The 15202-nt window shown below is 34.2% G+C and overlaps 1 protein-coding gene across 1 annotated transcript; it reads left to right on the top strand.

Annotated features, from left to right (window-relative positions):
* The first annotated feature begins 2578 nt into the window (after positions 1 to 2578).
* Positions 2579 to 14460, top strand: LOC117336851 (low affinity immunoglobulin epsilon Fc receptor-like). Its single transcript, XM_033897510.1, has 5 exons — positions 2579 to 3595; positions 10646 to 10736; positions 11388 to 11482; positions 11787 to 11874; positions 12631 to 14460. Exons 1-5 carry the CDS (start codon positions 3278 to 3280, stop codon positions 12843 to 12845), a joined length of 807 nt encoding a protein of 268 aa, XP_033753401.1. The 5' UTR covers positions 2579 to 3277; the 3' UTR covers positions 12846 to 14460.
* The last annotated feature ends 742 nt before the right edge of the window (positions 14461 to 15202 follow it).

Below are 15202 nucleotides of genomic sequence, written 5' to 3'. Positions count from 1 at the left end.
AGTACTTGTTTTTGAATCCTTCATGTTGTATACATTGTGTAAGTACAATTTCAATTGATAATAATAAAATAAAGTTTAAACTAAAGAATGTGTCAGGTTTTGGAGGTGGATGAAAGCCGGAGTACCCGGAGAAAAACCACCGACCTACGGTCAGTACCATGTAACTGCCCCACGTGGGTTTCGAACTCGAAATGAAATGAGACACCTTAAGCTATCGGCCACCATGGTCCCTGACATATTACTATCTGGCGTAAACACGCAATGCCAGAGTAGCGAATCAAAGTTATACATGTTGAAGGCTCAGACAGCCTTACCTTTATTGTTGTAACTGTAAATACTTCCGTGTTTGTCAATGTCAATTCGGAGCTTGATTTACTGTGATTTCTGTACCCTATTGTTACAAACGCTATGGGAACCACCATGGCGATTAATTAGAACGAGGCTTCTCGTTTACAGCGAGACTTCCTGTTCTGACAGGGTATAAAAGGCCGAGAAAATTCTCATTCAGAGCCCAGTCCTGAAGACGTGTTCCATACGACCGGTTGGTACTACTAACAGCGGAGGCTTGGAGTGATACTTGCTAGTATCAGTCTTGGCTCGTGCGTCGTTCTTTTCGACCTGTGCAGGGTTTGGCGAGTGGCGCATGAGCGTACACAAGACGTACGTGTAGTAGGCTATATACGTGTGTGTATACTGCGCAGCAGCCGTATGGGTCTCGGCTGGTTAACACCAGCGTACACAGGACGCGGTGCGCAGTGACACAGTTGTCTCCGGGGCAATTAGGACGACCTGCCCGTGCGTAGTTACTATTAGGGTACACACTACTGTGCGGAAAATAACGCACAAGCAATAAAACATATTCTCTATATATGTTGTTAGGGCTCATGCGTCAGACTAGACGCATGCATTGTATATAAACGAATCATTCAATCATTGTATATATTACTAATTAAGTATTGTAAATTGAGAGAGTGTTGTCAGCTGCTAGGAAAGCAGCTCGTGCTCTATTTAGTTATTTGTAAACACGCCTTATCCCGGAATTAACCGGGTACGACACCCCGTAAACGTTACACCTGTGGTAGGTAGCTTAACAGATATGTGATGTCATGTCAGCACTTCAGCTTCGTAACGATGAAACTCAAAAAAGAAATCAAACTGACGATACCAGTTTATATCTGTAGATTATTCTTTTGCTCGCTCCAACCCAACATAAACACTGATCGCAATTTCGTGTCAAACTATGTTTAAGGTCATGACCAGGCACCTCCAGTAATTATGATTTGCTATTGAAATAGTTAGTACAACACCATGGTGTTTGCGAGATTATAGCTATGGTTTTACCTGTGGTACACGTGTCAATGAGATTTTTAATATTTATAATCAATACTCACGTAAATTATTGATAGAAGTACCTTTCAGACAAATTGATAAACAACTTGTTTTATTTTTATAATGATGCTAGTTCCAGAAACGGCTCTGGATTTTTTTTGAAAGAAAATAAATGTTGCCATTGGATTTGCTAATATTTGGCAATGTATAGGTGAAATACACAAATAGTATGTCCTTGGATTGTAAAAGTGCAAGGTAACCTGGTGTCCATTGCGGGTACAGTATTCATTTTCAGGCGCGTAGCTAGGGCTGTTTGGAAGTGTACGCCAACGTGCACTCGAAGCGCGCAGCGCGAGGAGGGGGTGGGCACGGGAGGGGGTTTCAGCAAACCTGGACACTACCAAGTCAAGGTCTACATCAAAATCTCGATATCCATGCAACAATGCAAGCGACGACATCCGGTCACATCGCATGGTAGACCTCAGATAGGTTTTTACCCTGCGCATGATGCTGAACGACATAAGTATATAATTGCTGAATCGGAATACCTGGCAGGGATTTCAACAACCCGGAAAAAAAATAAATAAACGGGATACACGCTTGATCCGGGGCGTAAAAAGACTATTTCGAAAAAAATGAGGTGGACGCCCGGGCGTACGAGCGTACGCCTGGCTACGCGCCTGATTTTCAATGGAATCTTGCGTAACAAGATGTTTCAGTTTCGTTAAATACCGAATGCAGTACCTCACCAGCAAAACCTGTTTGGAAGCCAGTAAGGTGTCTGCGGTCAAGCATGACGGTGGAACAATAGGATTCAACGAGAGTGTTGGCTCAATAGCCCTGGGTATATACTGCCACGTGTTATTACCGTAGTCGGTTTGTTAGAAGCCCTGGGTTTACAGGTAAAATAAACCTGAACGGAGTTTTTATGTCAGAAGTGTGGACATGTACCTTAAGACAATGATTGTTTTGTTTGTTTTTGTTTAACGTCCTATTAACAGTAAGGGTCATTTTAGGACGTGCCAGGTTTTTGGAGGTGGAGGAAAGCCGGAGTACCCGGAGAAAAACAACCGGCCAACGGTCAGTACCTGGCAACTGCCCCACGTAGGTTTCGAACTCGCAACCCAGAGGTGGAGGGCTAGTGATGAAGTGTCGGGACAACAGTTAACCACTCGGCCACCGCGGCCCGTGAAACATATCTCAGTGTAGATTTGTTATTTGAAATTAACTAGCCAATCAGCGTTGAGATTTAACCAGATGCCAAATCAAAGAAAAAAATATCGATGTCTGTCGATTGAGACCAATCCTATCGACACATAATTTGAACGGTTTGCTGACAATCAAAATTTGTTTGAAATTGTTTTGTTTCACTGCAGCGATGTATTTCTAATCGCGACCATATAATTGGTGAATTGACAGAGGAGGCGGATACATGTGATGTTACCGGGAATGTATGCTGATGACAGCGATGGGTGTTTTGACAGAGGAGGCGGATACATGTGATTTTACCGGGAATGTATGCTGTTGACAGCGATGGGTGTATTGACAGAGGAGGCGGATACATGTGATTTTACCGGGAATGTATGCTGATGACAGCGATGGGTGTATAGACAGAGGAGGCGGGTACATGTGATTTTACCGGGAATGTATGCTGTTGACAGCGATCGGTGTACACAAACATGTGATGGGGATGATCACAACAGTATGGACACGATCCTACATTGAAATTAAATGAATAGGCCTCTTATATCGAGGGGATACGTCGCATAGCAAATTTGGATCATCCATTTGTCATTTTAATCGTCCCTTATAAACGCGGACAGAATTTATTCACAGAAAACAGGACGACGTCTGTTACTAAACATAACTAGCTGGAAATTTCATATGTAAGGAGCATATATAGAAGAAAGGGATGACATTCTACAATTATTAAGGACGTACTTTTAAGATGATTATGTTCAATGCTGTGTTTTATCGTCCTATACTGACACTTATTTTTGTCTTGAAATCCTTTTCACTTGTTGATGGACATGATATGTGTGCCAGCAATGCCCACGTTGACATGGAATCCAACAGAAACTACAAATCCTTTATGCACTTGGATACCATTGGGGTCTTACAGTGCATGAAGGTATGCAAGAGATACAAATTGTGTGAGAAAATTCACCACAATCGGGAGCAGCTAACATGTGACCTCATGATGACAAACACGGAAGCAAGCAAAGCAAGCAACATGACGTCACTTTTGGATGCGCAATCTGTACAGGTGAGTCTTTTTTCTTTCTTTTTTCTTTTTTTTCTTTCTTTTTATCAATTTTTTTAGAGGAAATATATGTACATGTATTGAACACAGGTTTTGACCTGCAAGATGTCGGTTTGACGATTTCAAATATGGAGGCTCGCGCGACTGACCAATGCTAGAATGCCAGAGTTAGTCTTGTACTGTTTTTTATACCATTGGTCAGTCCTCATAAATAATTCAGAGATGACACCAGAGTCTAAGATTTAAACAAGTCTACATAAACTTATAGATTTTTTATCCCATCAATATGTCATTGCCTGATCTAAGATGGTAAGGGTCGTAGTTAACATTTAAGAAGTTCATAAATGACTATGATATGAAGAGGATTTGAATATATTGATCAAGAAATATCTGGCTTCATTTTGTAGTATGCAAGGAAAAATTCTCGAGAGTGTTCTTAGAAACCAACGAATTCATTTTCAACAAACCATTTCACTATTGAGCGGGTTTTACCAACAGAATGATTTCCAACGCTAGAGGCGCTTTCGTACACAAAATCTTAAGCATATATTTCATTAACTATTAAATACGCTACTGGTTGGTGTAACTAGAAAAAGTGACTCGGGGAAGAAATACTACCCAAGGTCATTTTTTCTTCGTTGCAAAATTTACTCGAGGTCATTGATTCACAGTAGAAATTTTACCAGGGTTTCTGTAGGAAAATGAACCTTCTCGATATTTTCTGTTATTCGCCCCGTAAAGATTAACCCACCGTAGGAAAAAATGCTCCTTATATTTCAAAGTATAAAGAGCTCTAGTTGGGACGAAAGAGGCCAGTAGGAACAGTTCTGATGATATTCTGATACTTTCATTCAGAGCTGCTGTAGATGTTTTCCCGTTTATTTGTTTTTAATTAGCACATTCCACTCAATGAAAACTTGAAAGCGTGTTTATAGGTTGTGAAAACTCTCTTCGATAGCTTGCTTATGCAGAGTGTTTGCTGAAATTAGCTGATCCTTGGCCAAATTCAAAAATATACGCTATTTTTTACCCTTATCAGCAAATGCATGATCACCTCTTTCAGCAAATAACATGTCTATGCCAAATTTGAATGAAATTCAAATGCGGCTGCATTTCAGATTCCGGCCTGGCCGAATAATGCATCGGATACAAACCTTGCTTGAAGAGGAATTGCCATTTCAATAATAATGTAAAGCTTTCTCCAGTGTGCTGAAAATGTAAAACATATCACAGCTGGTTGACGTTTTCATACACTTGTAATAAATAGATTCATGGGAAATTACAATCAGTATAGTGTATTTGTGATGGAATGCAGTATTATAGCGAGCTGGCAATATAACGACGACTGAGAGTCCGTGGTGATAAGAACTACATGAAACAAATCAGGGAATGTCATTGGATATTCTTATTGTGCACAAGGACGTATATGTCCCTGTTTTTCATTTCGGGATTCCTTCAATCTGATTAAGACTGGGATCTTTGACTGGAACGTAGAGTATTGGAGTGGAATTTGATTTGAACGTAGAGTATTGGTGTGGAATTTGACTGGAACATAGAGTATTAGAGTGGAATTTGACCGGAACATAGAGTATTAGAGTTAAATTGATTGGAACGTAGAGTATTGGAGTGGAATTTGGGGGGTATTTTGAATAATTTGTTTTTGGTTTTTGTTTGGGTTGTTTTTGTTTTTTGGTTGTTTTTTTTTTAGACGTGTTTCTGATAGATTTGTGTTTTTGTTGTTTTTTTGTTCGTTTTTAATTTTTTTAATGTTTTTTGTTCTATTTTGTTTGTTTGTTTATTTTTTTGTTTGTTATTTTTTCTAATGTTTACCATCTTAGTACTGTTATTACCATGTAAACATAGGAGAGGAAAGACAATTTACCAGATCGGGCAGTGATTTTTGTTTTACTGGGTTTTTCCGGTAAAGATAAGGAATAATGAAAACGTGCGTGATATTCAACTGTTTTCACTCTTTTCACCTTACAAGTAATATCTTATTTCTTTTTCTCATTTTCTGTCTTCCTTTTCATCCTTTCTATCATCTTCCTCGATCAATTTTCGTTTCACAGTAGCAGTGTTAAAAGTTCAAGGGGTGGGTTTTACTTTTCAAGTCTAAACTATATTAGTTATAGAAACCATTAGCATATTATCGACAAGTTGTCATGGTTTGAAGGACAAAGATAAGCGAAAAGACGTAAGGAGCCAGTAGAGCAATATTTACTGTCTACTTATTTTACTGTAGCACATGGTCCAAACTTAGATTCACCTAGTAATAGATGTCATAAATGAATATAATAATGATTTTTTTATTATTTGTGGAGATTTTAGTTTAGTGTTGAATCTCCACCCTGATAATTATAGGAGTTACAAACAGATAAATAATCATGAAGCGTGAGATAAAGTCATTGAACTACTAGAACAATTTAGTCTAGTAGATAGTTTTAGAGAACAACATCCAAATTGTTAGATATATTCATGGAGAAGAAATTATCCTCTTAAACAGCCACGTTTAGATTTTTCTTGTAAGGGAAAATATGTAATATAAGTAAACAATACAGTGTATAATACAATAATGTAGTTATTTTCAAGTAGGTAACCAGAATTTATTTTTAAAAGGTGTTTTACTTATAAATGACAAATTAAAATATAATGCTTCTGGAATTTTTTAAAGTTTTGTAAAATTTACGCAAAAATTTGATGTGAAAACTAACATTCCTATATAACAAGGTATTATTAACACTATCAAAATAACTATATGTCCAATGATGATTTAGACATATTCATGATGCATCAGAGAGGAACCATATTCGCTTGGAAAAAACATATGAAATTAATTGTTTGAATTTGATGGTGACACATAGAAATCGATATACATGTATATGTATATGATTCCATTAACAGTAACTAGAAATTCAAAATTACAATGGCTTCAATTCAGAATAAATCAACACATTTAACAACAAACACTTATCTATCTAAAACAGCTCTAACCGATTGTGATCCTTTTTTTTCAATTTAAAACTGATATAGATGACTATTATTCGCACACTATGGAATGTGAGAAATTTCAAGAATGTATGTAAATTTCTGAGTTCCTCCTTGATGCATTGTTCACCCCATTGCTTTTTCACAAGGGAAATTTGTTTCTGTTTATTTAACCAAATGACATCAGTAGTAGGGTAGATAATACCATTATAGATCAAGATCTTTACAAACATCGTTGTAAGTAACTGCACGTAAGAATGAAAATACATAGGTTACTCAGAAATGTATTGTTATTAATAAAATTTAATTATATTAGTGAAATGTCATTCCGAATGGAAAAAATGGGAAAATCTCATAAATATGGCTTAAACCCTGTGTCGTGAGACTAGAATTTCCTAACAGTTTGATATAAATTTTTATTATCACTTTAACTAGCATTTAAATCGCGTAGGTTTACATAGATCACGAATAATTCTGTACATTGATAGTTAAAATCCTAGATTTCATTAATAGAATAATGTTGTGTTATTGTAATACCAACAATACCTTTCTGAACTTCAAGAGAGTGTTGAATTAGTCAATTAATATGTAGTTGTGTACATGACGTAATTTCCAGTTTATTGTGCTTGCTATAGATAGTATTGCACGTTGATAATTGAGTTCACATGTATTGCTATAATATTGTTCATAAGGAAGAAATATCAATCAAATTGTAATATTGTACTTATAGAATGTTTTGTTGTTTGGCGTTACTATTGTGGCACGCGCAAAGAACTATAAAAGCGGGGATGGCGGTGGATTTGAATGAGTTGAGCTTGTATGCAAAGTAAAATTTGTATAGGGTATTTTTCTAGAGTTTCGGATAATATAATTAAATTCAAGTATGCGTTACTTAATAGTTTTATATTGTAAATTCATATTTATAACCTGTTGAACGGTCGGACTTGGGGGGAAATAGTTGCATTTTTTAGTTTAAGGAATACTTATATATTTTTTCCGAACTTGTGTGAACAACGTAATGCGGATTCAGAAGAAACTAATTGTCTGGTACCGAATAATTGCTTTCCATTTAAGAAGGCAAAACTCTATTACACCTTTTTCTTTGCCAAACTATGAGCATGTAACTTGCAAATCTTCTGAATAACAACATGTACCCCCTTCCCCACAACACAGTTTATTATAAATAAATATTCAATGGATGAATGGAAATGAGAGTAACGTACGATATATTGACATTGTTATAAATTTGAAAAAAAAAATCATTAAAATAATAATATTCGGGCAGTACCGATCTTCGATGGTTTGGCTTAATCGTGTTTTAAAGTACGGGATGCTTGTTCGCTTATTCTCATGTGTCGTCAGGGCATTTTGGGGCGGTGCTTCCTTGTTGCAGTTGATGGCTACCTCACTTAACAACATACGGGAAGCCATCCAGAGCATTTAGGGTCACGTGTTTTGCCGAAGGACACAACAAAGTCAGCACACAACGGTCCGTTCCAATCTTCAGGAAACAAAAGCCGCCACCTATATGGATAATCAAACCACGCACCTCGTATCTTCAACTTAGGTTACGTTGAACGCTCAAACCCACTTAGTAACCGCGGCCCCATCTAGAGCGCGGTGGTATGTGATTATATAGATTATCAGAATTGATCGATTGTCTACCGTTTACATGTCCGATGGCATGATGTGACAAAACAATAAATGAAAACAAACATTTGATATCATAATTGATTTTAAATGATTTAATATGCACCGAATACTTGCCATAAACGAACAAAAACAGTCCTGTGTACATCCCTTTGTGTATACATATTATGACTTTCAGTAGCAATATTAGGTTGATACTTCCCGGATTTTGAATTCAAACGGGCATTGATACGTACACACATATTGCTTTCCGTTTGCAATATTAATAAATACATGCTGGCACCAAAATGAAAGCGACCATCAGTTTATTTACAATTTCAATTTTAGGTTTTACTTTCTCTCATCTGGGATTTCTCACCTGTCAGAAATAGGCATGTGATATATACAAAACCAATAAAAATGTGTTTAAATGAATACAAAAATGAATTATGTTTTCTGCAATAGAATAAAATGTAAAAATCAAACTGTTTACGTGCAAACGTTGGTTTTATCGTCAGAGTCCTATAAATGTTTGATTTGCCAGTCAATAACAAATAAAAGTTGATAAAGGGATGTAAATATGTCGAAGAATGGTTAGCTTGATTTTTTTTATTTAGAAATAATATTGATATCGATTTTTTCCTGTTATTAAAATTGAAAAAAAAAACAATGACATTTTCTGTGACTAAAATATCAATGCATGCAGTTTGGATTCAATATTAACCATATAAAACTAGTTATCTAACATTGGAATAAAAGGATATAGTTATTTTAAAACTAAGCTGATCGATGTATATCGTTAGCCTAAAAAGTTAATCGGTCATCAATAAGGACCATACAATATTTTTCTTAGTTGTTTTCCATTAGATTCGAAAAATGTCTTGTTTTATTGTAATTGAAAAATACCTATTGATAAACGAAACATTCGATATACACTAAGAAGTTTGGTTAGAAGGGAAGGACCACAAACAATTTTCGACGCAACCGTAATATTCGATTTTATCACTGGCACAAATCAAGTTGTCAACCCCTTATCTTCCAACTATGCCAATCTGCGCCAATAACACTTTGGTATTAGGGAAATTGTCATATCTTGTTTGTTAAGCTATCAAGCAGGAGTTTGTTTGCCTTTTATTTGTTGGTTTTTGTTTTGTTTTTGTTGGGTTTTTTTTTATTTTATTTTTTTTTTGTTTTTGTAAATTTTCATTTAACAAACGTTTCTTCTGCATTTTATGAATTAAAAAAAAAATGCTAACTTTTATTTCGATTATTTTGAATTTTTGACGTCACGTTTTAGCCGGCGTAATCGTCCAAGCGTGGATTCGATTTTGTACCTCACATTACTTAAAAGATAGCGAGAAATAACTAATTCACAACAGTCCTACTTGATACTCTAAATCTGATTTATATCCCACCATTTTACAGAAATCCTCCCAAAATATAATGTATTTTGTCAATAATATACGGTCCTATACCCTTCACAGGACATATCGCAATTTTCATGATTTTTACACAAAAAATAGTAATGCGTTATATATGCAATTGAAATCAAGAAAAAAAATGCTCAAAATACACAATTTTATCATTCATAACGTACAAAAATAGATTATCCAAATTTTTCTCATATCATAATCAATTGTCTTGATTTCATCAGGAAAACTTTGTTTTTATCACAAGAAAATAAGGTAATATCGCATATTTTGGTATCTTAAATAAAGAAGAAGAAAATAAAGCTCACGACTGCAAAAGCTAGTTAAAGTAATCGGGTATTTCCTAGGTTTTGCTTAAAGTTCTAAACGGTGGGACAGACATGTGCTTGGTGCTAATTGTTTTCCTGACCTCACATAGTATTACCGACCGATGTTAATTGTCACAATAAAACAGTATGCAGTGACCACTGTCAATATATTTCTGAAATATTTCAGCTGATCTGATATCGCGATAATGAAAATTCAGAATACATATATTTATAATGTGTCATTTAGATCCTCCAGTCATTTTTGTTATTAAAATTGAAAATGCTGTATTCTCTGTTTCCTTTATATGGGTTTGTTACCAAAAATGTTGAAGCAAAAAGGGTGTAAATCATGTTGAACCAAAATGTCGGATTTTTTTAGTTCCATTGAAAAGTCCTGGAGTAAATGGGTTAAAGGTTGAAACATATTAAGAAAGCTCTCACTTCAATTGTTCAAATCTTTGTTTGATAATTGTTTCTATATCATAGCAAATGTCAAATTACATTTTGACACAAATTTGAGCTACCATTGTCGTTTCAGAGGAGAAATTTAAAGCATATTTTTGTAAAATGTTTGTTCTCTTTAAATGATGATAATTTGATAAATAGGACTGCAAATTACTTTTCATGTAAAAAGAAAGCAATTTAATGAACTCGTAAATGTATTTAAAAATACAACTTCTAATGGCGATAATGAATTTCAGATTGACAGCTCTAACTGTTCACGTAACAGTTGTTCAGAGACGGAGGTTTGTGTCGAGAGGAGAGATGGCAGCCATATTTGTCTTGATCAAGGTATATAATCATTGCCCTTATATAATCTTGCTTGTTTATTTTGATTATTTGGTATCATTTACGTCTTGAAATCAAGTAGATTTTTTCTTAGAGGCCTTGACTAGTTCCAAACCTACCCCCAATTTATAGAAATTAATGAATGTATCAAATAAATTTGCCTAAGTTCCTCATGGACTCCACAAATCTACAGACAGGTGAGCAACTCGAAATGTAGTATCATTGCTTTGACACAGCAGCGTGGTATAATCACCTCTAAAACTCTTATATCAGGAAACGTGTAATAAGACGGTTGTTTAGAGGAACAAGGACGTATTTCCAACATGGAGTGCTTAGAAGTAAAGATTTTTTATAAATTTTAATAAATTTCAACAACGAGTGAGATTTTCTTATAGAATTTGTACATTATATCAATTGAAATGGTCTAATTCTGTTAAACTACTGTGTGGTTTAAAAGAATTAGACAATTTCCACGCCATGTTGGAGAAACGTCCTTGTTCCTCTAAACAATCGAAGATAGGCCCTTGGACATATCGATGATGACTCTTACAATGAAGACATTCCAAATCTATTGTGATCAATCTCAGATAAAGTTCTATCTATCGAAACATTTGGCTTTGCTGTCTATAAACTATCACAGTTTCCTCTATTTAGATGTTCCAGAGGTATGTCCAGCAGCCGTCTGGGTGCCTTTTAACGGGAAATGCTACTTCTTTCCCAGCAGTAGAATGACGGCAGATGAGGGCATGGTAAAAGTCTTATTGTATTATCATTATCAATAACATTGCGAAAGATTTATTAAACATCGGCCGACGTTTTCACTGTTTGCATTTCGTTTTGTTTTAAATTGATTGATAATCATTAGAAATCTATAATATCTAGAAATCCATTATTTCATTTTTTTGTTATTTTTTTTTTTTGTTATCGGTAATTAATCTATATTCACCCATACGAGTATTTCGAGATAGTCTTAAACGTTGCTGTACATGATTCATACAATAATTTCGTTTACTATCTAGATTATTATTCATATTTAATATCTTACTTACACAGGTGTTTTGTAACTCAATAAACGCCACACTTTTGAGAGTTGACAGCACTGAGGAGAACACTTTTCTCATATCGGAAATGAGAAAACGGGGTAAGATTAGATATATCTAGTATAATTACGTAACTTGTTTTCACCTCCTTTTAGCTCATAGCCCAGCTAAGTGCCAAGGAATTGATTTTTTTGATATTTTTTTTTGTGACAGAGCAATCCCGCACTAGGTTTTCCAATGATAATTTTCTAGTATATAAATGACATTTTCATACGTCATTATTTTTACATGCAAAGGAACCTGGTATACCTCCAGGAAAAATGCCTTGTATATATACATAGCTAAGTCATTGGTGGTATAATAGAGATGATCCTTCAGTGGCAAATGGTTTGGATTTATATTGATTTATTTTTATTTAATTTTTTTATTAATTAATTCATTGGTTTATTTTTATTTTATTTTTTTTTTCTTATTTATTTATTTATTTATTTATTTTTTTGTCAATAAATTTACTTTTTCAATTGTGTACATTGTGAACATAGACCAATGTGATTACTTTAGTTACTGGTTAGTGATTAATTTCGTTGCGAGTTTTATGTACATTTGTATGCAATAAGCAAACATTAATATATATGTCAGGGACATCATTACATTTTCCAAACTACAATTCAAACCAAACATTGAATATGTTGAATATGTTGTTATGCTCGAATGAGTAATAAATGTATCTACTTTCAAAAGCTTTTTCAAACGAGTTCGCCTGGAGCATATCAATATTATATACATCTAATCAATATTAATGTAAAATCAGAGATGATGTTGAATGCATCTGATGGTAATAATAATCTTATTTGCAGCAATGGGACATATATGGCTTGCTGCAAACTACAGGGCTGTGGAAGGCGAATGGGTTTGGGGGCCTGGAGATGTAGTATTGAATGCATTATGGAATCCAAATGAACCTTCATACGGCAGCGATGGGGCTTGTAGCGTTTTGGAAGAGGACACGGGAGGCTGGTTAGCCTTATTTTGCAAACATTACAGTATATATGCAGTGTGCGAGGTTCGATAAGACTTTTCTCAATTGTAACAATGTTAACTTTAAATCTGTGCACCTGAAGTATCAATATAACTTTGATCTGGTGACCATTTTAAGGAATTCCAAATTAAAACTTGGACAAAAAAATAGTTAAACTTAAAATGTTATTTAGATATGGAATAGGAGATTACTTACTCCAATAGGTAAAATTCATCTCATCAAAACTCTCTTGTTATCTCAATATACTCATTTATTGATGTCATTGCCAAATCCTGACTATCACTTTTTGAATGGTGACCTTAACTTGATACGTTTAAATTGTTTGTGGAATAGTAACACAGATAAAATAAAAAAGGGATATATTAATACAGTATGTTTTGAGATGGTAAATACTAGTCTTTTCATTGATTCTTTAAAATTAGGATGGGTAAGAAGGCTATATCAGAAGTCAGGCAAATGGCAAATCATTTTTTTTTAAAACTTCTATTGCTCTACATATGTCATCTACCCGTGGGAATGAATATATTCTGGAGTGTCTAAGGAAATGTAAAAATAGTTTTTGGAATGATATCTTTCGAGCTTGGGTAAGATTTGATGAATGTGACAGGGTAAAACAAATTAAGAAGACAAATATCAGGAAAACTCCATTATGGTATAACAATGACTTAACGAGTGGAAAAAGAAGTATATTTTCAAGACACGGCATAATGAAGGGGTAACAATAGTAGATAATCTTGTTAAAGATAATAAAACCTGCACTTTCTACACACTTCAAGAATGCATTCAAATCTATGAAATAAATACACATTTTCTCCAATATCATAGTGTGTTAATATAAGCTATTGAAGCATACTTACAAATGTAGTATGGGTTGATTTTTGAAAATTATAAAATGCTTTATCCGATAAATCCCTGTAATATTAATTGTTTTAATAACAAGACAAAAGGAACAAAAGATATATATAATCTAAGGGTTAACATTAATAGTATTTAGACAGACGGGAAAACATTGGAAGACATATTAAAATAAAATGATGTAAGTGGGTAGTGATTTTTGAAAATATTTTTAGGTAAACAAAGACTACAAGACTGCAATGGTTTCAGTACAGTTTAGTCCACCAGTTTAAAGAAGGATCGGTGAACAACCCACTTTGTACACTCTGCAATAAAGACAAAGAAACAATACTATATATCATGTGGGACTGTCGAGAGGTGCAGAGTTTCCACAAAGTATTGAACTTCTTCTAGATGCATTTTTTTTATTCCATTCTCTTTCGATATGAAAACTCCATTTTGGTTTATTTATAAGCAATAACACTGCCATAACAAACTCGATAATGAATATTAATTATCATTAAGTTTTATTTATACAAGACAAGATGTTTAGATAAAGGCTTAAGTCACAAATGCTCTAATTAATTATTTGAAAGAATATTACATATTACAAAAATACACAGCTAATAGTAAAAGAGATCAGGCAAAAGCAATATTTGACAATGAATGGAGAAAATGGAAAGCATTGTTCGAAATTGCAGTCAGCTAAGTATTTCATATACACTACATGTATATGTAATTATTCTATTTTATTATTGAGTTATTAATTTCTCATTTTTTTTCTCTTGATCCTTTGTTATTCTTTTTTCTTTTTCTTTTTTTTACTTCTTTTTTCTTTTCTTTTTTTCTTCTTTTTTCTTTTCTTTTTTAGTACCCTTAATACAAATATTTTGTAAACTTCATTCCTAAAATTCTCTCTCTTGTGTTTTGAATGTGTCTTTTAAAATAAAAAAAAAAAAGGAATTTCCCCTGTCACAGTACTTTTGTATTAGCCTTTCTTTCCTATCAATTTGATTTTCCTTCCTGTCTTTCTTCTATACTTTGTATTCTAATGTTGGTATCTCCTTCACGCCCGTCCTCGTAATACCCTGTCTGTTGGTGTCCGTCCTCATATCGTAAAAACGTGTGGTTTTTTTTAGTATTCCACGCATGATTATTAATCTTCAAGTTCCTAACCGGAATTTCTGTCTTTTTCCATGAAAGTGGACATTGAGAATTGACGATCGTTTTTTTGTAAAAAGCATCTCTTCCTTTTTCGCAACCCCCAACCCCAACTTAACACTTTAGTTCAGTACAAAACAAACTGCGCATATTACACGAGTTTTTGCAATATTCTTTTGTTAAAGCGGTACTTAGAAAATCCATGAAATCAGAGTATTTGAAGACATTTACTTTGTAGTTTTATATCTTTACTTTCGTTTATAACTGAGACAACCGTACTAAAATTATTTGTTTTTCCATTTATATTTCATAAACAGCAGAAACTACTTTCGAAATTACCTGTTCAAAAGAAAAACATTAAAGGCGATATCTTCAAAATTTATACGAAATATGTG

Source organism: Pecten maximus, chromosome 10, assembly GCF_902652985.1.
Source record: "Pecten maximus chromosome 10, xPecMax1.1, whole genome shotgun sequence".
In the NCBI taxonomy this organism is placed as follows: Eukaryota; Metazoa; Mollusca; class Bivalvia; order Pectinida; family Pectinidae; genus Pecten; species Pecten maximus.
The sequence above is the reverse complement of the archived record's forward strand: the minus strand, read 5'-3'. Positions and strand labels throughout refer to the sequence as shown.